The 25,011-nt window shown below is 49.7% G+C and overlaps 1 protein-coding gene across 1 annotated transcript; it reads left to right on the top strand.

Moving 5' to 3' along the window:
* Positions 1-49: 49 nt before the first annotated feature.
* Qprt (quinolinate phosphoribosyltransferase) lies at positions 50-14,309 on the top strand. Its single transcript, NM_133686.1, has 4 exons — positions 50-106; positions 12,835-13,370; positions 13,614-13,745; positions 13,838-14,309. Exons 1-4 carry the CDS (start codon positions 94-96, stop codon positions 14,054-14,056), a joined length of 900 nt encoding a protein of 299 aa, NP_598447.1. The 5' UTR covers positions 50-93; the 3' UTR covers positions 14,057-14,309.
* The last annotated feature ends 10,702 nt before the right edge of the window (positions 14,310-25,011 follow it).

Raw genomic sequence — 25,011 nt, 5'->3', positions numbered from 1 at the left:
CTCTCTGGCAGCCCCACCCCCAGCCTCAGCTTCTGGGAACATTCGACCTGAACTGTGGTGAACACACTGACCCGCTGGCTGCTCCAAGTCACCATGGACCCTGAAGGTGACCTAAGTCTCTGCTCTGTGTTCCTGTTTTCTATGTCCCCTACTGCCCGTCCCTCTTCCTATTTCAGCCATCTGCCTCCCTCTCTCTTCTCTAAAGAACCCCTTGTGGCCTCTCCTTGGATCTTGTTCCCAAGTCCGCTTCTCTCTGTCTTGTTTGAACCTCCAAAATCCTCCTCTTGCTTCGCGGTTCTTTCTGTGTTGAGCCCTACGGAAGGGCAGAAGCTTGGGAACAGAATGGATGGGGTTGCTCTGCTGGGGTCAGATGGACTGGTAGTGGGAGTTTGGAAAGGGGAGCAGCCCTGGACTCTGTCCCTTGTTAGCAGCCAAGAGAAGCGGAGGCAAAGTCCGGTCTCATCCCTGTAGAGTGTGGGGGGCGGGGAGGGGATGAAGTCGGAGACTGCGCTCAGGCCGCAGAGTCTGGCTTGGGACTCACAGCACCTGCTTGAGCCTAGAGTGCATCAAGGACAGGCTGCAGGGCCATCGGAAGACTTCTACAGCCTCACAGCCTCTTTTTCTTGCAGTAGCATTGGGTCTGGGGTGTAGCTCAGTGGTCGACACTTGCGCAGCATGCTTAAGACCTTCCACCCTAGTAGGTTTGCCGCTCTTATTTAAATCTTTTGTGTTTCCCTTTCCTCCCTGGGGCCTCCTCCCCCATCCTCCCCACTTTCCTGCCGGTTTGCATGCAACTCCTCTGGCCTGCCTGTGGAGCCTGCTCTGGATTTGTAGGTCTGGCTAGAATCTGGGGAGTTGCCTGTGCTGATCGGGCTGGCCTCAAACTTACCGAAATTTGCCGCCGGCCGCCTGCCAAGTGCTGGGATCAAACCCGTGTGTTCTGCCTGGTCTGCCTTTCCCTCCTAACATTAACACTGCCCTGGATTTGAGGCCAGGGGATTCACAGCTGTGGGAACCCTGGGAAGTTACCCAGAAGGATTCTAGGTTTCTGCATCTGGAAGATGCTTCAGGGTGGTAGGGAAACTCAACCACCTTTGCAAGTGTCCCGGTTCCTGAGTTCTTTACTGAGGAACTGTGGGTGGGTGTTCAGGGAGGGCATGGATGCCCAACATGAATATGAAATTCTGAGAAAATAGCCATGGATTCCCTTTTCTGAGAAAGGGGGTTCAATAATGGCATTTTTCATCCAACCCGGGTTTCTGAATTTTTAAACTTATTATTGTATGTGAGTGCATGGTGGTGGGGGTGTCAGGTGTCACAGTGTGGAGGTCAGAGGACATCTTTTCAGAGGTTGTTCTCTTCTTCTTTCCACCTTTGTACGTCTCTGGGGATGGAGCTTGGGGCCTCCTGAACTGTCTTTCCCCTCTGATTATTCATTTAGTTTTGAGACAGGTCCTCACTGTGGAGCCCTAGCTGGGCTGGAACACTCAGCAATCTTCCTGCCTATGCCTCCCGGGTGCCGAGATTAAAGGGGTGTGCCTGGTTTTGTTTATTCCTAAGACAGAGTATTTTTTTAATATTTTAAATTCTGTTTATGCATGGCAGGAGTTATGCACACATGTGTGGGGTTGCCAGATGCCATAGGCATTGGGTCTCCCTACAGTTACAGGCGGTTGTGAGCCACCTGATGTGTGTGCTAGGAACAGAACTTGGATCTTCTGCAAGAACAGTGTGGACTTAACCTTTGAGCCTCAGTGATATGCAGGGCCACATCTCCAGGGTCTTGATTCACAGCCCAACATGGCTTGCAACTCATGTAGCTCAGAGTGACCTTGAACTTACGATGAGCCCCAGCCTCCCAAGTGCTGACATTACTGGTGTGTGATCCACCACAGGCTCCAGACCCAAATTCTTAATAAGAATAAATTAAAAACCTCACATACTCAAGGATGGGGTCTCGAGAGAGGGCTCAGTGGGTAAAGTACCAGCCTTACCAGCATGAGTTCAGATTCCCCAGGACTCACACAAAAGTTAGCCTGCAATGCTCACACTCGGTGTGTTGAAGAGGCGGAGGGGTGGGAGTTGTAGGCAGATCCTGAGTTGAGCTCAGGAATGATAGAAAAACACAGTAGACATTAGCCAGGTGTGAGTTTGAGGCCAGCCTGGTCTACATAGTGAGTTTCAAGAGGATCAGAGCTACACACTGAGGTCTTGTCTTGAAAAAGAAAAGCACACTGGTCATTAGTCTCTGGCCTCTATACACAGGCTCAAATGTGTGTGCGTGCACACACGTGCACATACACACTCACACACACTCCCCTCATGGACATCTCTGTGGCCTCCCAAGCACAGAGCTTAGAGGGGACCCCAGAGTCACCTACATAAAATCCCATTTCTGACACTTGACAGCTATGCCACCTAGACCCCATACTTCACCTTGCTGTGCTCAGCTTTCTTGTTGGTAAATTAAAAATAGTGTCTTTCCCAGAGGATTGTGGGATTAAACACCTTCACAAAGGGCTGGTAGCCAGAAACAGGGTAGAGAGGGAGCCTTCAACTTTGTCCCTGTTCTTTGTTGTTTGAGTCAGGATTTCTCTGGGTAGCCATGGCTATCCTAGAACTCACTCTGTAGATCAGGCTGACCTTGAACTCCGAGCTCCACTTCTGGAACCCTGACTCTCCATGTTTGGCGAGTCAGACTCTCTTCCTGTTTCTTCATGAGCTGGAGATGGAGGTTCCTCCCACTCACCCTATTGGCCTCTCGGAGCCAATGCTCACATCGCAGGACTCACCTCCCAGCATCTGGTCCTTTCTCTTTTGCTTCCCTCTGCCCTTAAGGTTCTGGTCCACACTGCTGCCTCAAGCATGTGACATCTGATGTTTGACTCTGGCTCAGGCAGAAGGCTGGCGAGGACCAGTGACCTGCATAACATAAGCCAGGACACGGTAGACAAGGAAAGGGCTCGACACCCAGGCTGGGGAGTCAGGGAAACAAAGGGTCAGCCAGTCTAGAGTGCCACAGAAGTCCCTGGGAGCCAGTAGACACAGTGGGCATACTGGGCAAGGACTGAGCCCTGGAGCTGTGACCTTGATGTGACCTTTAGAAGCACACCCTGTTGTCACAGTTCACTCTGGTTCACCGCCTCTCGCCAAAGCTCTTTCAATAGCTTCCTAACCAAGAACCCTAGACACGGTTTAAATGTATACATGTGTGCAGGCAAGCATGCGCCATAGAGTGGAGGTCAGAGGGCAACTTCCTGGAGTCAGTTCTCTCCTTCCACCACGTGGGTTCTGGGAATAAACTAAGTCATCAGACTTGAAGGCAAGTGACTTTGCACACTGAGCCGGCTCACTGGCCCCTAAATATTAAAACCGCAATCTTCATTGTTTTTATCCTCTGACTTCCAATCAAAATTCTATAGTGACTCTATAGAGCCTGGCTCTGCCTGGCTCTGCCTGGCTCTTTTCACTACGCATCTTTTTCTCTCTTTCCTTTCTCTCTTTCCTTTCTCAGAACCTGAACCACATTTGCCAGTATCCACCACATCTCCAGGGTGCCTGCAGCCTCTCTCTACCATTGAGCAGTCTCTCTGGAGGAGGTCTAACTTGTGTTCAGAGCCAGCCCTTTGCAGCCTCTCCTTCGCCCTCACACTCTCAGCAAATCATCCCCCCGCCACCCCTCCAAGTGTGTGCGCCGCTCCAGCCCTCGGTCATAGGGGGTCTCTACTGGGTCCTATTTGGAAGTCATTTCTGTTCCCTAGGAAATGAGGGTATTTGGAAAGGACGCATCAGGGAGGAGCTGTGTTGACTAGCCTCTATCTCCACCTGCTGTTTGTCCAATGAATCAACAAAGAAAGCCGAGGGAAGAGCTGAGCTGGGAGACAGACTCCTGAGCCCTGACACTGGTGGCTAGGCTGGACTCAGATGTGAGTGTCCCTCTGCCTCACAACAGGCAGTCCTGTGACTCCTGTGACAATCACCTTCAGAGAGCCCAAGGGAACATGGGCGGAGTCAGGATAGCAGTCCAGATGTTTCTGACTCATACCTCCCACCATTCTCATTAGGCCAGGAGCCAGCCCGGCTTTATGACCGAGCCTGAACTTCCCAGTAGTGTGGACTTACCCTATTTTTCTTACCCAGTATCAGACTGAAGTTACCCTAAGGAGATGTTTGCTTGTGCCTTCTCTTTGGCTGAGACATTACTGAACTAATGGTCTCCAAAACTTTAGAATTTCCTGGGAACCTCATGCTGAAGCCCAGGGGCAGCCAGCTGGGGAGGGTGTGTCCAGTAGGAGGCTACACACAGGCTACTGGTCACACCGCCTTGTCAGAGGAGCGCTAGGATGGGCAGAAGCATCCCTGGTCAGGACGGCTTAGTTTATTCATGCTTCTTGCCCTGTATCTAATCTAGACCTCAGGTGAAGATCCCAGTGATGGCTCAGGCAGGCCTTGAATTTGAAATTCTCCTGTCCCAGTGTCTTTTGTAGTTAAAGTTACAGGCTCATACCACCACTCCTGAAACACTTTTTTTTTCTTTTTTTAGGATTTATTTATTTATTTTATGTATATGGGTACACTGTAGTTGTCTTCAGACACACCAGAAGAGGGCGTCAGATCACATTGCAGGTGGTTGTGAGCCACCATGTGGTTGTTGGGAATTGAACTCAAGACCTTTGGAAGAGCAGTCAGTGCTCCTAACCACTGAGCCATCTCTCCAGCCCCCAAACACCTTTTTTTGTTGTTCATTTAAAACAAAAATTTAAAGAAAAGGTCTCATTTGACCAAGGCTGGCTTCAAACCATCTATTTTGCTAAGGGTGACCTTGAACTTCTGATCCTTGTCTCCATCTCCAAATGCTGGAATTACAGGTGTGCGGGAGATGGCACCCAGGGCTTCCTGCATGCCAGGTAAGCACTCCAGCAGATTAGCTATATATCATGGCTGCCAAGCCAATTTTATCAGAGTTTTATTCTCCCCCAGATAAAAAGGTATCCCGTGGGGCCCAAGAGAGGGCTCAGCCATTAAGATCATTGGCTGCTCTTCCAGAGGTCCTGAGTTCAATTTCCTGCAACCACTTGGTGGCTCACAATGATCTGTAATGGATCCAATGCCCTCTTCTGGCGTCTGAAGACAGCAACAGTGTACTCATATACATAAAATAAACAAATAAATCTTTTTTTTTTTAATAAAATAAGGTCTCCCATGAGAGATCAGGTTTACCGCCACGTGAGATTATCCTCTCCACAGTCCAGGTGCCTAGGAGAAACTTCTCCACAGATGACGTGGCAAGGGCTCTAGTCAGTGGCGGCTGACAGCTGTCCCCCCCAGGCAGCTCACTGCACCAGCCGGGTTCCTCCTCCGCCTGCAGCTCAGTGAAGCTTCCCGCTGCAGTTAGTGCCTTCCAGGGGCAGCTGCTGGTTAGTAAAGGCTGCTTATTCAGAACCTGCTCTCAGAGATCCCTTTTGTTGGACATGTTAGCCGGTGGGCCTTAAAGAACACCAGAGGTGTTTGTTTATTCCCTCAAGTGGAAACAGTGTGAACAGTGTGCCCTACACCAGGCAACCAGGGTAGCTTGTCTTGGAGACGTCTGTGTCGGGGAAGTCTGGGGGCTGAAGCAGCTGGGTTGTCCTGAAAGTCCTCACTGTGGAGAGGAAGAACAGTCAAGCTGCAAGCCTCACCACTCTAGCTCTGCGCTTGAGGAAGCTTCCCTTTCCATTTCCAGCCAAGGTTTTCCATCTATAAATACTGTGTGTATCGTGAGGGACTGTGGGTAATGACTGTTGTGCACCATGGGAGACTGTGGGCAATGACTGCTGTGCACCATGGGGGACTGTGGGTAACAACTTCTGTGTACTGTAGGGACTGTAGGTAGGATCTATGACAGCACACAACCAGCGCCCTGGTATGGCAGGCCCAAGTGTGTGGTGGCCATCGATCTTCCCTGACTGAGAAGCTCTGCTAGCAATTAGATTCACGCTCCTCCTTCCACATGGTACCCGACTCCCCTGCTGGGGCCCAGGGACCAACATTTGCACAGATCTCCACTACTTCTGCTGTTCAAGAAAGTTCACAGAGACTGGGGAGACAGCTCAAGAGTTAGAGCTCTGCTGCAAAGGACTGAGGTTCGGGCTCTAGCACCCACACAGTGGCTCGCCATCATCTGTGACTCCGGTTCCAGGGGCTCCAACAACTTCTGGTCTTCAAGGGTACACATGTAGTGAATACATATACGGACGTGAAACACTCATACACAAAAAATAAGTAAATCTAAAAAAATTGGAACAAGAAATTTGTTTTGGTTCCCAGCCATTGTATTCTTCCAACCCTGAGCAATAGAAGAACTAGAAAAATCTTTTGTTCTAATATTCACAGCGCAGCTCCCTAACCGTCTGAATTTCCCGGCACGAGGACAGTCTTTTGGGAGGGGTTGACAGAGAGAAGCTGAAAACTCATTGTTCTCAGATCCTGAAGAATGAGTTAATAACCCATCAGGTGTGTGTGTGTGTGTGTGTGTGTGTGTGTGTGTGTGTTGTGTGTGTGTGTGTGTGTGTGTGTGAGAGAGAGAGAGAGAGAGAGAGAGGAAGCCACTTTCAAAAATCCCTGTGGTTGCCAGGCGGTGGTACACCTGAAGGCAGAGGCAGGCGGATCTGATCTATGAGTTCAAGGCTGGCCTAGTCTGTGGAGCAAGTTTCAGGACAGCCAGGGCTACATAGATAGACCCTGTCTCACCCCTCCACACACCAAATTCCTGAAGTAAGGCTGAGGGTGAAGCTTATTGGTGGGGTGCTTACCTGGCAAGTGAAAGGCCTTGGGAGGCGGATTCTTTCACACGCGCACACACACACCACCACTTACACACACACACCCACAGCACCGTTTCTTTCTTGCCAGGTACTGGCTTCAAGCTCTCTGTCTATGCCTGAGCCTCCGGAGTCCTCGGGCTACTGCGGAGTGCCACCTCTTCTGGGGTTTCTTGACTTAACTTCTGAGTGCTGTCGTCTTGAGGCTCAGTTAGGGGCACGGTTGTAGTGTGGCTGGAGAATGGCTTGTGTCATTGGTCAGAGCACGGCTTCCTGTTTATGTATGAACACAAGTCAATGAGTTTTAGCAACTCCCCTGAGTCCCAGGCATGCTTGGCTCAGGCTCGGCTTCCAGCATCCACTACTTTGACCTTATCAATTTGCTTTTCCTGGCATTTTATATCAGTGGGATCAGATGATGTCATACCACACAAACTAGTGTCTTAATTTTTTTAAAAAAATATTTCTTATATTTTGAAACCAATGTCTCGCTACATAGCCCTGACTACCCCTGAGCTTACTGTGCAGACTCAAACTCACTCAAACTCCTGCCTCTGTCTCCTGAGTACTGAAAAGCATGTGTCACTATATCTAGCTAATTTTTTAATTTTAAAAATTGTATGTATGTATATATGTATGTATGTTTGTATCTACCTACCTACCTATTTGGGGGTGTAACGCAGAGGATGGGAGTGGCTTTTCTCCTTCCATCATGTGACTTCCAGGGATGGACTCAGGTGGGTAAGCTCGGTGGCACGTGCCTCTTCCTAATGAGCTAATGGTATGTGCCATCGTGCCCAGCTGCCTCAAACTTTTGATCCTCCTTTCTTGGTTTCCCAAATGTGTGGTCTAAGCTACCGCTTTAGACATTAAGCCTTGGTTTTAAGCATTGTCTCTTTGGGGTGTGCCCTGGCTGCGATCAGGACGGTAGCTACACTCAAGCTCTGCCGCTCCAGCCGCCTCCTCCTTTTGAGGCAGGGTCTCACTGTTTGCTCTGGTTGGCCTCGAACTCACAGAGCCTCGAACTCACCAGCCTCTGCCTCCTTCCCAAGTGCTGGGATTGAAGCCATGAGCCGACGTGCCCAGCCTTGCTTCGTTTTTGTCTTTCATTCCTGTTTATCAGCATATGTTAGTTGTACAAAACAGAGTTTCATACATGACTGCATTGTACTTTGGTCTTCAGCCCATCACCCTCATGCCTCTAGCCCCGCCCTCCATCTTCCCCTCAGAGAACTCCCTCCTACGTTTATGGCTTCTTTCAGTCTACAGTCCACAAGTGTGTTTGCCTTAACATGATTTCCAGGTCTAACCACTTTCCTGCAAGTGGTACACTTTCGTTTTTCTTGGAGGCTAAAGCTTCCCTATGCAATACACCACGTTTTCTTCATCTGCCCTTCTGTTAATGCGCACTGGGGCTGAGTCCATGACTTGGCAGGACATGAATATGCAATGAGCACACGTTCAACCCTCACCCCTCTGAGTCTGAGAGCTGAGCCCAGCCAGGATCTGCAGCAGACTTCAAGTACTGCATCACCCAGATACATCCGGGTTCTTGCTGCAGCTGCTGCTGCATTTTAACATTTTAACATGTTCTCTCTCTCTCTCTCTCTCTCTCTCTCTCTCTCTCTCGTGTGTGTGTGTGTGTGTGTGTGTGTGTGTGTGTGTGTGTGTGTGTGCCATCTCTGGTTCTGAGCACTCTTCTTCACATAGCAGTCTTTGCCAGGATGTGAGGGGGACTTGGAACACTTAGATACCTGGGATCTCCCCTGGCCTTGCTCCCAGATTCTGATGCAGTTGATGTACAATGAGCCTGGGCAGCTAAGAGTTAAAACGACCTTTTCAGATGACTCCGGCCATGCCTTAGCTCACACCCACCCCTCCGCCTCCACTTCCTCACCTCACTGTGTCATTTTTTTACTGTGATCTTGCAACTCTGTTTCCTTCACACATGGGGGGGGGGGGTGTGCTTCAGCCAAGGCCTCTTAGTCGCTAAATTGCTAAGTCCAGTGACCCACTTTCTGCCTTCCACTTTGCACTATTTATTGAATCTTCTCCCCACAACCCCCAAACATCCGCTCTTGACTTTTCTCTATGCGTCAACCACACCTCTGCCTGCACCTCCTACCAAGCTATGCTCAGACACCATGCCCACAGTCTCGTTATTCCTCACCCCAGTGTCTCTTGGGAACAGACCCATCTTCCTACGCTGTCTATGCACCATTGATGTTTCTGAAGAGCATCTCCCCCAACACCTGCAGACAACCTCCTGGTTCCCTCCCCAGCTGTGCTGCTTAAAGCCTTACCACCCGGCACCATAGGAAACACTGAGATTGGTTTCTGTGCTTTTGAAATGGGAAGGACACCTGTTGGAAGGCTCAGAGCAGGCTGCCCTTAGGGACTGTGGCACCGTTCCCACCTTCCTCTCATGTTCCCCTTGCCCAGACTTCTCTCCTGAGAAGACACCTGAGGTCTGTGTTCAACCACTTGGAACAGGAAACCACAGTCTTGACACCTAGCTGTTGCCACTTTGGGTCGGCTCCCAGCTCAGACGCAGCTCTCATTTCTCCTCCTTTCCCTTCTGACACTGCTGCCTAACTTTGGAGCCCGACAGCTTTTCATTGCTTGCCTCAGCCTCCCTTTGTCTCCCACTCCATCTTCAGTTGGTGGGTAAGGCGAGCCTTCTAGAGAAAGCATAACCGCATCACTTCACTTCCAGTTCTGTGGGCCCAGATTCCCAAGCGCCTCAATCCACTTAGACTCTGGCAAACCTCCTGTTTCTCCAGCCTCACCCCCCTCTTCCTGCTTTTCTGCTCCGAATCCCGCCAACCCAGACACCTCTGCCTGGCAAACATGATTTCTCCTTCCGGGTACACACAGGCATCTCCTCCAGTGCTCACCACGCTTGGGGAAGGCTTCAGTCATTTCTTTAGTCAACACGCCTACTGTTTGCCAGATAACCTCCCTCAGAGCTTAGAACCAGGGTCTTTGCATCATTATCCCTGTTACAGACAATAAGTTGCGTGCTGAGTCACTCCACCAAGTGGGCTCTCTGCTAGCACAGAGCCTACTGCACACTTGTTAGAGCAGTGTGATCTTGTCAATATTTGGCTTTTAAAATTTTTGTTTGTTTGTTTGTGCTGGGCAGGCAGTGGTGGCGCATGCCTTTAATCCCAACACTTGGGAGGCAAAGGCAGGCGGATTTCTGAGTTCGAGGCCAGCCTGTCTTGAAAACCACCCCCCCCCCCAAATTTTTTTCTTTTGTTCGTTTAAGGACAGGATTCTATGCATCCCTAGCTATCCTAGAACTCTAAGACCATCCAGGCTTCTAACTCACAGAGATTCACCTGCTCTGCCCCGTCCTCCCCCCCCCCCCCCGCATTCCCCCCTTCCCCCCCCCAGTGCTAGGATCAAAGGTGCATGCCACCACGATGAGCATTTGATTGCTTTATTTTATATTTGTTTGTTTTTGAGACAAAATTTTACACAGTCACCCACAATGCTTTGGAATGTATACGTAGCCCAGGCTGTCCTCCGCCTTGTTGAAATCTTCTTACCTCACCCTCCCATGTGCTGGGATTGCAGACCTGCGCCCCCTGCTGGGCAAGTGACTGGACTGCAACAGAAGACTGGACAGTGTGGTGCACATCACTGGGACTTCTCACCTAGCAGGGGTCTGTAGAAAGATCTGAGAGGACAGGGCTGGCAGGAGCAAGGCGAGAGACTGTGAGGCCCAGGCACTATGCGAACCAGCTCATGCTGAGGTCTGAGAGAGACAAGGAGACCCACCCCCAGCTCCATGGCAGCTGCTCAGTCAGGAGTTGAATGGGAAGTGGGGTGAAGCAGAGAATGCAGCAGGTGCAATGGGTGCGCACTGCAGTTTTCACAGTGACAGAGCTGTCAAACACAGCTGAAGTGGCTGGGAGGTGATCGTGCACGAATTTAATCCCGGCACTCAGGAGGCCGAGGCAGATGGGTCTCTTGAGTTCGAGGCCAACCTGATCTACAGAGGGAGTTATAGGACAGCTATGGCTATACATAGAAACCCTCTCTTGGAGAAACAAACAAACAATCAAACAAAGCAGAAGTGGATAGAACTCTCACCCTAAGGCAAGAACTCAAAATCGAACTTGAAGTACAGTGTAGACTAGCAGGAGTTTACAGCCCAAGAGCACAGAAGGGGTCAATGGTGCAGAATTACTGACAGGAAGTCCTGGGGATAAGGAGGCCTTCTGGCTAAACCAACCCAACAGGATTCTCATGAAAACTGCAATTCAGAGACCAACATGGAAATCCAAAAGCATTTGGGAAACCGAGGCAGGAGTGCCTGAAGTTCAAGGCCAGCTTGGGTTCCATTGTAAATTCCAGGACAGCTTGGGTGAAAGGGGGGTGGGGGTAGAGGGAACCAGACAGATTGCGTGAAGGCTGCGGCTCTTGTACAGACCAACAGGTGGCAATGTTGCACCGTGTCTGGGTTCTGTCTCTGCAGCCCTGGAGGCTGAAAGGCCCTTCAGTTGATGCCACACATTGAGGTGAAGGGCAAACCATTAAGAGAAGCCATGGAGCCACCCTTCACCCCCTCACTACCGTCTCTGGAACAGGACATACCCGAGCCTAGTTTGCAGCTGCACTAAGGCTTCTTGTTCTGAACCTGGGGCCACCTCGTTGCCGGCACCCTCAACCTGTTTGTCTTTTCTCTGGTTCTCTCTCTGTTGCTGTAAACACCTGGACTTACAGCTTTATATAATACTTGGTGTTCGCTGTGAGTGAGGCTCGGTGGTCGAGTGTTTTCTAGAAGCTCAAGGACCTGGACTAGATCGCCACCCTGAGTAAAGCACTTGGTGTCCTGGAGACGGCTAGGAGGAAAGATACAATTGCTAAGCCTTCTGGGTAACACAGATGGAAAGGAGGCAGGGCACCCTGCAGGCGTGCACAAGTCGGTTGCCCATGCTGTTAAATATCGAGGGCCTTGGTGGTGTATGCGTGTGACCCTCAGCACACAGGAGGTTGGATAGCTGGGACTCCAGGCTATCCTGGCTACGTAAGCAAGCCATGTCTCCAAAGAACAACAACATATTAAATATCTTGTTAGTAAGTAGCTTTGGACCCAACAGTAGGTTGAATGCATAAAATACAAGGTGCTAAGTGTTTACATAAAAGTTGTTAAATGTGTCACCTGGCACATACTATACAGAAAAATGATCTGAGCAACTATGTAATCAGATTTTATAACAAAGCAGAAAGGAGGTTGGCGGGAAGAGGAAGAAGAGGAGGAGGGTGCTGTCCAGGGTACAGAACTTCAATTCTGCGGGAGGAATGGGTTGTGTGAGTGTTAATACTGCTGGACTCAGATGTGTTAAGAGGGGTCACCTCTCCTTGTTTCTTTAACTGTAAGTCAATTAAAGCTAAAACCAAGGTGAGTGACGGGAGATGACGCAGTGGGTAGAGAAGCCCGCTGCTAAGCTTGGCAAACTGAGTTAGCGTCCCAGGACCTACCCGCTTTAGAAAACCAACTCTTGCAAATTGTCTTTTGACTGCCACTCAAGACCAGTGACATCTGCATGCACATACCACATAAACACCCCCACACACACACAATGTAAAAAAAAAAAATTACAAAAGGGGGCATTGTGATAATACGAAGGAGCAAGCACCCGCTTCTACATTTTTAATTTATTATTGTTGTTGTTGTTATTGTTGTTTTTGCTATTCTGAGACCTGGTCTGCTGAGTTCCTCCTCTTCAGCCCCCAGAGTGTGGAGACTCTTGGCAGGCACCACCAAGCCCAGCTTCCTTATAAAACTCTTTGATACCTATTCCAAGTTTAACTTTAGCTAGTTGCAGAGTACTTTTATTTACTCTGACAACCTGGTCAGCTTGGAGACCCCAGACTCTGCCCCAGCCTGGCCCCTGGGAGTCCTATCTCCACCCTGACTGGCTAGTGTCCTACTGACCATGCTGTTAAAAACCACGGTGCAGCTTCTGGCTACAAGGGAGGAAGTGCAAACCCGACAGAGGTCTCTCTGCTTCCTCCCCAGGCCTGCAGCTCCTGTTACCCCCTACAACCTTGGCAGCCCTGGCGAACAGCTGGCTGCAAGAGGACTGCCCGGGCCTCAATTTTGCATCCTTGGTTACCGGGTCGGCACCCTCGCAGGCTGTGCTGTGGGCCAAATCTCCTGGGGTTCTGGCAGGGCGACCCTTCTTTGACGCCATCTTCACTCAACTCAACTGCCAAGTGTCCTGGTTCCTCCCGGAGGGATCGAAGCTGGTACCTGTGGTCAAGGTGGCAGAGGTCAAGGGACCTGCCCACCACCTGCTCTTGGGGGAACGGGTGGCTCTTAACACCCTGGCCCGCTGCAGTGGGATTGCCAGCGCGGCAGCGACAGCTGTGGAGGTGGCCAGGAGCACCGGCTGGACTGGACACGTGGCGGGCACGAGGAAGACGACACCTGGGTTCCGACTGGTGGAGAAGTATGGGCTCCAAGTAGGCGGGGCAGCATGCCACCGCTACGACCTGGGAGGGATGGTGATGGTGAAAGACAACCATGTAGTGGCGGCCGGCAGCATGGAAAGGGTAAGTGCCCCACTGAGCCTCTGTTCTCACTGTGGTCCTCCACTGACAGGCATTTCAGTCCCTCCACCAGAGACCTGCCTGGTGACAAGTGGTCCCAGCGGCAGGGATGCCTCCAAGTCTTTCTGTCTGTAGATGGAGGAGGCTGTCTTCCTTTTTATGTGCGATTCAAAGCACAGCTCTCTGGGCCCCCCAGGATCCAGGGCCAGGCTACTCAACCTTATCCTCTCTCTATTGGCCTGGCAGGCAGTGCTGAAGGCTCGGCAGGCAGCCGGGTTTTCCCTGAAGGTAGAGGTGGAATGTAGCAGCCTGGAGGAGGCCTTTCGGGCAGCAGAGGCTGGGGCTGACCTGGTAATGCTGGACAACTTTAAGCCTGAGGTGAGATGGGATCCAACTTCTGGGCAGGGCCAATGGGCAATGTTGGGATGGGGGTGGGGGTTTCTCATCTCCCCCTGGCTTCTCTCTTACAGGAGCTGCACCCCACAGCAGCTACACTTAAAGCCAGATTCCCCAGCGTGTCGGTGGAAGCCAGTGGGGGCGTCACACTGGACAACCTCACCCAGTTCTGTGGGACACACATTGACGTCATCTCGTTGGGAATGCTGACCCAGGCTGCTCCAGCCCTGGATTTTTCCCTCAAACTGTTTGCTGAAGGAGATACCCCAGTGCCTCACGCTCGCCGGTTCTAAAGCCGAAGAAGATGCCACCAGAATGGACTACTGCGGCTTGTTGGGCACCTTGGGTCACATGTCTTTAGATTCAGAGGCCAATAGGACATATCTAGGCTTTTTACCTAGGCTTCCCACTAGCTCTGCCATCTCCAGCTTGTGTGACTTGCCAGGGCTGACTTTGATTTTGCTTGCCTCGGTTTTCTCATCTGTGAAATAGGTCTAATAAATAAAATCAACAGCCTTACTGGGCTGTTGATGATAATAACTACTACACAATGAGTGGTTGGTAAAGGCTAGAAATTAACACCGCTCATCTAACCTAAGACATATATTTGTTATCGAACACTAACCTTCTGGAGAGGTGGCCCCTTTAGCAGATGGTGTTTCAAAGTAAGACTCTGGCAACTGGCAGCTGACATCACATGGCCTATCTGTGTGGCTAGGGACACATGGCAAGAAACAAGCTGCTAGCACAGCCCCAAGTGCTCTTTTCTGTCTCTGTGGTGTTAAGGATGGAGCCAGGGCCATGGACAAGTGTCCTAGCGCTGCTGACCTCAGCCCTCTCTCTTCTCTCCCTTCTCCCTTCTTTCCTGTCTCCCCCATTCCTGCTCTGCCTCACCATGTAGCCTAGGCTGGCCGTGAACTTCTGGCCTTAGGTGTGCTCCTGACTCGGCTGCTTGCACTGTGCTCTCTGCACCTGGCTTACAACAACTCTTTCCACACATGTACACTAGAAGCCATGAGTAGTAATAAGACATTAGAAATGCGTGGCACTTCTTTGTTGTTGTTGTTGTTGTTTTTCGAGACAGGGTTTGTCTGTATAGCCCTGGTTGTCCTGGAACTCACTCTGTAGACCAGGCTGGCCTCGAACTCAGAAATCTGCCTGCCTCTGCCTCCCAAGTGCTGGGATTAAAGGCGTGCGCCACCACTGCCCTGCATGGCACCTCTTTATACCAGGAAGGATCTTATATTTGAAGGGGTGTGGTATCAGATTTGCCATCCGGCTGGGACATTTCCCTGACTGATGTCTGAGGAGCTACCCTGACCTCGTCTAAGCCTAGATCCTAGGGCAGATCCAGGAGGAACATGTCCATGACAGGTCCTAGGTGCTGGCGGTCCCAGGAGCTCCCTCTGCCTCTCAGAGCCCACTTCTCCCCCTTGGCCACAAGGAGAGGATACATTCAGCTCTTGGCCACAAAGACCCTATGTCCTACCTGGTGTCGCTTAGTGGGGAGGTGTGAAGGCAAACACTAAGCCCACTGCACAGTCCAGAGCCCAATAGACTGAGGCCTGCTTTATTCATGGCCCTGCCCTTGGAGGGTGGTGCATCAGGAAGTGAAGATGTACTTGGCAGAGATCCTGGACAGAGCCGGCCAATATTCTGAACCAAGGGGGCCATTCTCATGGACACAGCCTGAATGTGTCACATGGGATAGTACCCATTGTCTCTCACCCATTCCTGGTCCCCATTCTTCCTGCAGGGGCAGCATGGATGCTCTTAGCAAAGTGGACTAACTCCAGAGACCTTTGGTCTTTAAAAGCCCCAACTCCTTACTTTTGAAGAAGGAAAACGGAGTCCCTGCAGAACTGGGCACTGCTGGGTACCAGTGCAGGAAATGTGAGCCCGGAGGAGGAGGGGTGAGGGGAGGCACGGGAGCTCTGGTAACCAGAAAGTCCTAAATCTGGGATTTCGGGTGGTATCAGGGGCAGCAGTGAGAATTAAGCTTTAGGAGACCCAAACTCATGTGCTGGAATCTAAAATTAGGGGGTGAGTCCGGAGCAGACAGAGGGGAGTGGACTGCACTGAGGGGGAGCATGAATCCCACACATGTCTCTTCCACAGGATTGCTGTTACTGCTTTTAGATGTAAGGTCTCATTAGCTCACATAGTCTCTGCTGGCCTGGACCTCACTGTGTAGCCAAGGCTGTCTTTGAGCTACTAGTCCCTAAACCTTCACATCCCAAGTGCTGGGAAACCAGCAGAAGCCACTATGCCTGGCGAGTGTTGCAATTATTTCTTAAGGACTCTGTCAGGCTGAATTTTAAGGTCAATTTTGAACTCAGAAATGGATAGACCCTTCCAGGATTCTCTGAACTCTGTGAACTGGGAAGGGATTCTATTACTGGAGGAAAGCAAGTAAGACTCCAGGCAAGCCAAAGTAGCACTTGCTCTCCTCATAGCAGAGAGGGAGGTGCCGGGTTTCCAGGCAGAGGCAACTGCATGGGCAGAGGCCCAGAGGAAGGTAATGGCTTGCATTGTGTGCTGAATTGGTTGACGCTGGGCCCTGGAAAACAAGATGACTAGGGGATAGGCTGGCTCCAGACCACAAAATGGTAGGTCAGAGGATTTGGACTGGGTCCCAAGAACAATCGGATTCAAGCTAGAAAATAAGCCAACGCAGATTCGGTCCCCTGAAGAAGGATGCAGGCGGAGAAAAGCCGGGTGGCTGCAGGGAGGTGAAGGGATGCTGCCTGGGGAGGCTTGGATGAGGGTCTTGCCAGTGAAGCAGGCACCAGTGTGGGTAGAGCAGTGGTCCTCAACCTTCCAACTGCTGTGACCCTTTAATGCAGTTCCCTGTGTTGTGGTGATCCCCAATATAAAATTATTCTTGTCGCTACTTCATAACTGTAATTTTATTATCGTTAGGAATCTATGCAGGATATCTGATGTGGGACCCCTGTGAAAGGGGTCCTTGTGGGTTATTCAAACCCCAAAGGTGTCATAACCCACAGGCTGAGAACTGCTAGAGTAGAGGCTAGACTCTTTTGGAGGTCTCAGGGGGCAGAGAGAAGACATGGCAGAAGAGGAGTGTCCCCTTTCACTGGGTGGTGGGTTTCCTGTTCAGCCTGGGGCTACGGTTAGAGCACTTCTCAAGGCTGCCCCATGCCCAGTGCGAAACCCATTTGACAACTGGCCGAATTGACTGGATGAGTGAAGGTGACTACTGCCATCCTCTGTGACATCATCAGTGCACCTGGAGGATGAGAAGGGTCCCATCCCTCAGTTAATGATGGGGGAGGGGCGAGGTATCAACATCTCCGTGTTACCCACAAGGAAACTGGCTTACGGAGCCAAGAGCATCGCTGGAGGTTACATATCAACACGGTGGTGGGGCAGCATTCGGAGGCGTTCTTCACTCCTTCCGTGGATGTCTGGCACTACTCAAAACAGACAGGGAGACTTGTCCTTATGGCGATGTGTCTGGGTCCGGGGTTGGGGCGGAGTCCAGAAGAACAATGGAAAAGCAGTTCAGGAAAATTCATAAAAATGGCCTTATGACCACCAGAGGGCAATGTAACCCCATGGCTTGATTTCCACCCTCTTGGGGATTCAAAAAGACAATAGGCCAGGTGGCCAGGAATACAAAGTGCAGCAGCTGTTCCGGAAGACAGGGCTAGAGCTGCTGGAGCTGTTTGTTTGTGTTCACAGCACTCACCAGGCAGAGCCGGAGGATTGCCAGTTCGAGGCCAGTCAGGTCTATATAGTTAAGCCTGGACTGCAGACTGGAACCCTCTTTCAGAGGAGAAGAAAGCCAGGGCTGGGCCTAGTGCCTCAAGTCTATAATCCTAGTACCTGAGAAACTGAGGCAGGAGAATCACATTTTGGAGGCCAAAACGGGCTGCATAGACCTTGTCTCAAAAAAGTAAGAACAAAACAAAGAGACTTCACTCAGGAAGGAGTAGAAAGCTAGGGGAATCCTTCCACCGACTTGCCAGCCCAGTCTTGTCATCAGATATTCACCCCAATGTCGAAGGTAACCTAGTGCTGTGCTAAGCCCAGCTTGGGTGGCAACCTCATTCACACACAGGCCCATCTGCTCTCCTACTCACCTACCTACACTGCCATCTAGTGAACCCTGTCCCACCGTTCAACCTAGTCACCAACAGAAGCTAAGTTAGGCCAGAGCAGGGAGGTGTTCCTTCAAGGACAGCAAGAGCTCAAACTGAAGCTGAGAGAGATTGCTTCCATGCCCAGGAGTCCCGTGCCAAGGCCACGGAAGGGAGGAGGCATTTAAAGCCATCAGGACCTCTTAGCAAGCCAGAACATTTCTGGAAACCATCTTGCGTTTAAAAAAAGATCTCTCTGTTGTGTTGATGGAGCAGACACACATTATTTATCACTTGCTCTGGAAGGAGGTAAACATCTCCAACTGCTGCTGCATCCCCTGGCTTTGTTCCTGTGGTGTCCCGAGTGATCGATCATTGTAGACAGCTCCCAATATTTCAGCTCTGAAGCCTTGGGTAACTCAGTTCTGTGAGGCCAGATTCTGAACTACAGAAAAATCTCATCACTGGATCATTGGTAAATTTGCACCCACCCCTGCGCATAGCAGGCTTCTTCTGATGGTGAGGGCAGTCTTTAACATGTTCCAGTCGGTGGAAACTGGCAGAGCCCTTAAAGGAACCATCGGGTGAGGGGATCATCCTGATGTAGCTCTAGTGTGGTGGGCCCTGGGCAGCCTCTTTCTCTAGTGCTTCAGTTAAAAGATTCAGGAGTCCTACAGAGCAGCCCCAGACCCAGCATGGTAGAGTTTCAAGAGGCTGAGGCCAAAGGATCAATGCTGGCCTGGATTATAGAAAGAGCCAGTCCTAAGAAAACAAGAGCTGGAATGTAGCTCAGTGGCAGAGTACATCCCGAGGGACATACACACATACGATGTACATACATACGTACATACACACACACAGTGGACATACAGATGTGTATACACATGGTGAACATACATATGGGCAGACAAAACATCCGTACACATAGAATATAATAATTAAAAACAAAGCAATCAACAACAACAGCAAAAACCCCAGTGTTTTGCTTTGTGGGTATGTATATAAACCTTGCATGCCTGGTGCCTGTGGAGGTCAGAGGTCAGATGCCCTGGAGCTGAAACTACAGACTGTGGTAAGGAACCATGTGGGTGCTGGGAACTGAACCCAGGTCCTCTGGAAGAGCACCCAATGCTCCTAACTTGGGAGCCATTGCTCCAGCCCCTCAAGCTGGATCCTTGACTATAACACGGAAATGGATTTCATGGCAAGCCAGAATGAAGTTATGTTATCAGATTTATTAAGATAAGGGTAAGGGAAAGTTTGATGGTGCATATCTTTAGCCCCTGCACTCAGGAGACAGAGGCAGGGGGAATCTGTTAGTGTGAGGCAAGCCGGGACTACATAGTAAGACCTTGTCTCAAAAAAAAAGATAAGAAATATTATGCATTCTGTGTTTAAATCTGAGCTTTGAGAGGAAGAGGGAGAGAACAGAGAGACAACAACTCAGAGACAAAGAGACTGAGAGATTTAAAGGAGAACACTATACACTTAAGTCTTGAGACCCAGAGAGCTTTTCACTTTGGTGTCTTTACAGATAGGGTTTTGTGATTTTTTTTTCCAAGTTATAATTATTCAAAGGTTGTCATTTCAAAAAAGAATCACAACTTCCCACCATATGTGTTCCAGGGTTAAATGCAGATTATCAGGCTTGGTGGCGGTGCCCTTAGCAGTGGAATGATTTTATGTCTCTAGCTTGGTTTTTTGTTTGTTTGTTCTGTGTTATTTTGAGACAAAGTCTCACTGTATAGCCCTGGCTGACCCGAAACCCACTACGTAGAGCAAGCCTGCCTCAGACTCAGAGTGACTTGCTTGGTTCTGCCTCTCGAGTGCAGGAATTAAAGGCATGCCCCACCACCACTGTGCCACCCGGCTGGCTTGTTGCTTTTAGCAACCTCACTGGAAACCTCTGTAGGAAGACAGATGTCACCGCTGTGGCTAGTTTTACCCCAGACTCAGGGCCTCTATTCCCTCCTAGTCCCTGTAATTTTCATCTTTCTGTTTTTGCTTCATTGTATACAATGCTGATGATTGAATTAAGCTCTGCACACATCGATTTACATGGTTACTGATTTCTTCTGTCTGACTCCAATTTTTCACCCTTTAGCCACAGCTCCCATCTCTCCCTAACCCCAAGCTGAGAAGCTGAGATGTCCTCTCTCCTCCCTTCTGCCTCTGTGAGCCAGGTTGTTTCTGCTGGAAATCAGTCTCTAGAAATGAGGTCGTGGCTGCAGCCTCTCTGCCTAGGTGCTTGATGCTTTGCAAATATTGACCCCTTATCAAATGCTGCTTGCAAATATTTTCTCCCAACTCTATATTGTCTCTTCATTCTGCCTCCTTATGCCTGCTAATCTTATATTGCTTGTCAGATAAACACCAGACCTACACAGGATTCTTATGATAATGATATCTTTATGATAAGGAGTGGACATCCTGTCTCCAGTTAGTCATGCCTGTTACTGGGACAAGCAAGGTCTTCCTGAGTAGTTTACCTCCTTTCATGACCTCTGAGTGTTCTAATCTGGCAGGAGCTGCCCTGGCTTTGTGTCAGTCCTGGCACTGGCTTGGTTAATCCTGCAGGTGGCTCTTTCCCTGGCCTTGAGTAGCTTGCTTTCATGTACACACACACACACACACACACACACTTGATTCCTTGCCGAGCAGTTGAGAGAAATCCTCTAACAACTGGGGTTCCAGGCTTCTCAGCTCTTTCCTCTGGAACCATCTCCAAGCCTCTGCCTCAGTCTCTCCTCTCTCAGCTCTCTCTCTCCTGCTCAGGGTCCTCTAGGCAGCTCCTCACAAACCTGCTTGCTTTCTCTCTGGAATCTTGTTGCTCTCCTCATTCGTTGCCTGTGGTCTGTTGCTTCCTGAGTTTTTGTGGCTTCGCGGTGGTGGCTGCAGAAACCCAACTACTGATGCTCCATTCTGCCCCGAAACTGGAGTCCCAGATTCCAGGAGTGAAATTGCAGATGATTCCAGAGTGCTCTCCAGGTGAACGCCACAGACACACTGTCTTTCCTGCCTCAAAAGCTTTTCTCCAAGCTGACAGTGGTGGCTCAGCACTCAGGAGGCAGAGGCAGGTGGATCTCTGAGGTTGAGGCCAGCCTGGTCTACAGAGTGAGTTCCAGGACAGACAGAGGTACATAGGGAAACTATGTAACTCTGGCTGTCCTGGAGCTCACTAGGCAGATATGCAGACCAGGCTGCCCTTGAACACCCAAAAATCTGCTGGCCTCTGCCTCTCGTGTGTGTGTCACCATGCCCAACTATTTCCTCCTATTAAAAACCATTTTGCTTTATATCATAAAACGTGTTGAAAATATTTCTTCTTGAACTCAGTCTCCCAATGCCAATTTTACCATTAAATTTTTTGCAGTCATTATAATTTCTAGAACCTTTTTTGGTTCTAGATGTCTTTCTTGGCATTTGAGTAGGTTGCCTGACGTTCAGGAAGTTGTGTCATTTGGTTAAGATGCCCCATTTCGATCAGTGGCTCCTGCTCCCTCCCCTGCCAGGAGGACATTTGGCAGTGTCACACTGTCACAGCTAAGAGGATGCTATTGGCTCCTAGCTGGTAGAGATGCTTTGAAATACCAAGAAAGCTTGTCACAAGGAACAATTATCTGTCTCAACATGTCTCTAGTGCAAAAGTGGAGGATAGTGATCTGAGAGCGGCTGCCCCGACTGTGACCACTAAACGCCAAGACAAGGGGCTCTGACCATCCATCCACTCTGAAGTCTTTCCAGACAAATTGTTCAGCTTTGACTGGTGATGGACATGATCCATATGGCCAAGATTTATTCCATTTAGATCTTAGAGGTAAAGATTTATAAACATTTAAGAAATTATTGTTTTATCTTATTTTACCTAAAAATCTATTTTTGTCTTCTCCTAGAAAAGTCAGAGAGATGAGCTGGCACATGCCTATAATTCCAGCACTCAGGAGATGGAGGTAGGACAGGAGGGTCAAGAGTTAGAGGCCAGACTGGGACACATCTTGAGGAGCAGGAGAAAGGTTGGGAGACATTCAGTAATGTACTTCTGTACACACGTGGGGACCTGAGTTCAGATCCCTAACATTCGCCTAAAAGTCAGGTATGCGGGCGTACGTCCTTTAACCCTAGCATTGGAGAGGGGGAGACAGGTGGGTCTCAGAAGCTCACTGGCCAGCCAGCCAGCCAATTGGAGAACCCAAGTTCAGTGAGAGACCCTGCCTCAAAAAATGAAGTAGAGAGTGGTTAAAAGAGACATGCCATCCACCTCCAACCTATACACATCTACACACACGCATTTGCATCTACACACTTATATGCACTGATTCACACAAACAGGGGCATAGTTAAAAAGACAGAGGGGGGGAGTGTTTACTGAGGTTTAGGGGTGAGCATTTCAGCAGGCTCAGTTTAGATACGTGGTGGTTAGCACTGATCACTTGACAGGATCTAGAACCATCATGAAGATAAACATCTGGGCATGTCGATATTGGCGTTCTAACTGGGTTAAGTGAGGTAGGAAGAGTCACCCTAGCTATGGGTAGCACTTGGGCTCAACAAAAAGGAACAAGTGAACTGAAAACCAACTTCCACTGATCTCTGCTTCCTGGCTGTCTTAGTCACTGTTCTATTGCTGTGGGAGAGACATCATGAGCAAGGCAACTCGGGAAAGAAAGCATTTAGTTGGGGGCTTTCTTATAGTTTCAGAGGTAAGTCCATGGCCACCGTGGCAGGGAGCATGGAGGTAGGCAGGTAGGTATGGTGCTGGAAAAGAGGCTGAGAGCTATTTTTTTGTTGTTGTTTTTTGTTTCTTGTTTTTTTTTTCAAGGCAGGGTTTCTCTGTGTAGCTCTGGCTGTCCTGGAACTCACTTTGTAGACCGGGCTGGCCTCAAACTCAGAAATCTGCCTGCTTCTGCCTCCTGAGTACTGGGATTAAAGGCGTGCGCCACCATGCCTGGCCTGAGGCTGAGAGTTTATATTTGATCCACAGACACAAGGCAGAGATTTCGAAATTCCTGAATGGCCTGGGCTTTTGAAATCTTATCACCCAGCCCCAGTGACACACCTCCTCCAAGGCTACACCTCCTCCAAGGTCACACCTCCTAATCCTTCCCAAACAGTCCACCCACTGAGAACCAGACATTCAAATAGATGTGCCTATGGTGGCTCTCATTCAAATGCCACACTGACTTTGGGTTAAATGTGAGCAGCTACTTGTGTTCAATGCCACACTTTCCACACCCTCAAGCTGGGAGCTGAAATAAACCCTCCATCCTTTAAGTAGTTTTTACCTGGTATTTTGCCACACTGATCAGACCAACACAAGATACAATGTGGAAAAAAGGAGACAGGAAGGTAACTAGGTACCGTCCAGTGAATTGTGAATGACCTCAGGAAGTGTGGGTGCCATACAGCCAGAACTCAGGAGGAGGGTAGGGACAGAAGTGGGCAGAATATGGATCGTTTGGGATGGTTGGGGGTGGGGCGAGAGGAAAGCTTCCCTGAGTGTGTGGAGGAGATAATTGTGAGGGAGTGGCTAGGTCTATCAAGGGAGCTCTTGAGTTTGAGAGACCTGAGTGTATGGTCCCTCATGGAAGGGAAAGGATGACTGAAGGAACACGAAGCATTTAGTTAAGGCATAGGTTTGACTTCAGGTTACAAACATCCACAGTGGTAGTGATATATATAAAATAAAACGTTGGGCTTTAACATGCACTAGCACTAGGTAGGCAATTCTGGGCTGGTGTGGTCTTTCATAGACCGTCCAGTTCCTCCGCTCTAACTGTTCAGCTGTCCCTAAGATATCATTGCCCGCAGCAGTGATGTTCCATACCATGTCTGAATTCTAGCCCAGTTACATAGCCATGCTTAGCTACCAGGGATTCTGGGGAGTGGGGCCTTCTTTTGGGTGGCCATGAAGCCAGTTACAAACCATACTGGTGTTCCTGCTGAATAAGAGAATAGATATATGGGGACCATATCTGCTGCAGCTGGAGGTAGAAACTCTGGGATCATTCAGGCAAAGGCAGCTGAAGTTGAAGCTCTGGGTAAAACTGACTGGGAAGAGCGTGTGGAGACAGAGAAGGGTTAGTCAGGTCTGATCCCTAAAAAAGAAGACAGGATGGGGGGGGGGTACCATAGGGTTACAGAAGCTGAGGGAAGAAGGTTCAAGACTGAAAATACAACTAATGCCCAGATGGGGAGATTGTTCAGTGGGTGAGACGGCAGGAAGGCTGTGAACTCAACATGTTCAAATACCAAAGGTTTGCCTGGAGTGATGGCAGTCCAGTGACTGAGCTGCAGGGTGCTCTTTCGGAGCACCCAGGTTCCATTTCTAGCACCCACCCAGTAGTGGATCACTGCACCTCTAACTCGAGTCCTAGGGGAATCTGACGCCCTCTTCTGGCTTCTGTGGGCACTGCACACAGGTGTACACAAACATGTGTGCTGGTAGAACAGGTGTATACATAAAATAAAACTTAAAAAAAAAATGAAGTGGAGAGGGCCAATGAGATGGATCAGTGGAAAAAGGCACCTGTTGCCAGCCCTGATAACCTGAGTCCAATTCCAAGAACTTACACGGCAGAAAGTAACCAACTCCTGTAAGCTGTCCTCTGACGTTCACATGCATGGTGTGTGTGTGTGTGTGTGTGTGTGTGTGTGTGTGTGTGCTGAATCAGACAGACCGTGTTCTAGGAAAATAGTTGGCGGAAACGACTGACCTCCACATATTACGTGTGTGTCTGACATTCCAATATTTGGGAAAATCAGGCAGGGGGACTGGTAGTTAGACAGACCAGCCCGGGCTACATAACATGACTTTGTCTTAAAAACCAAACAAGGGCTAGAGAGACACCTCAGGAGGTAAGAGTGTGTTCTGTTCTTGCAGAGAAATCAGGTTTAGTTCTCAGTATCCACATGGTAGCTCACAACCATCTGTAAACATACATGTGGCACACATATGTAAATACAGTCAAAACTCCCACACACAAAATAAAATAGATAAATCTAAAAAAGAAATTAAAACAAATCCAAACAAGAACCCCACCAAACTGGTATTCCTCCCATGGAACCTCCCCGACTCCTGAGAATTGTCTCTGGCTTTTACTTGGTAAATTTGCATTCACTGTGGTGGAACAGAGAAATCTCTAACA

This window comes from Mus musculus, chromosome 7, assembly GCF_000001635.26.
Source record: "Mus musculus strain C57BL/6J chromosome 7, GRCm38.p6 C57BL/6J".
NCBI lineage: Eukaryota > Metazoa > Chordata > Mammalia > Rodentia > Muridae > Mus > Mus musculus.
Note: the sequence above shows the minus strand (reverse complement) of the source record. Positions and strands in the feature narration are given on the sequence as shown.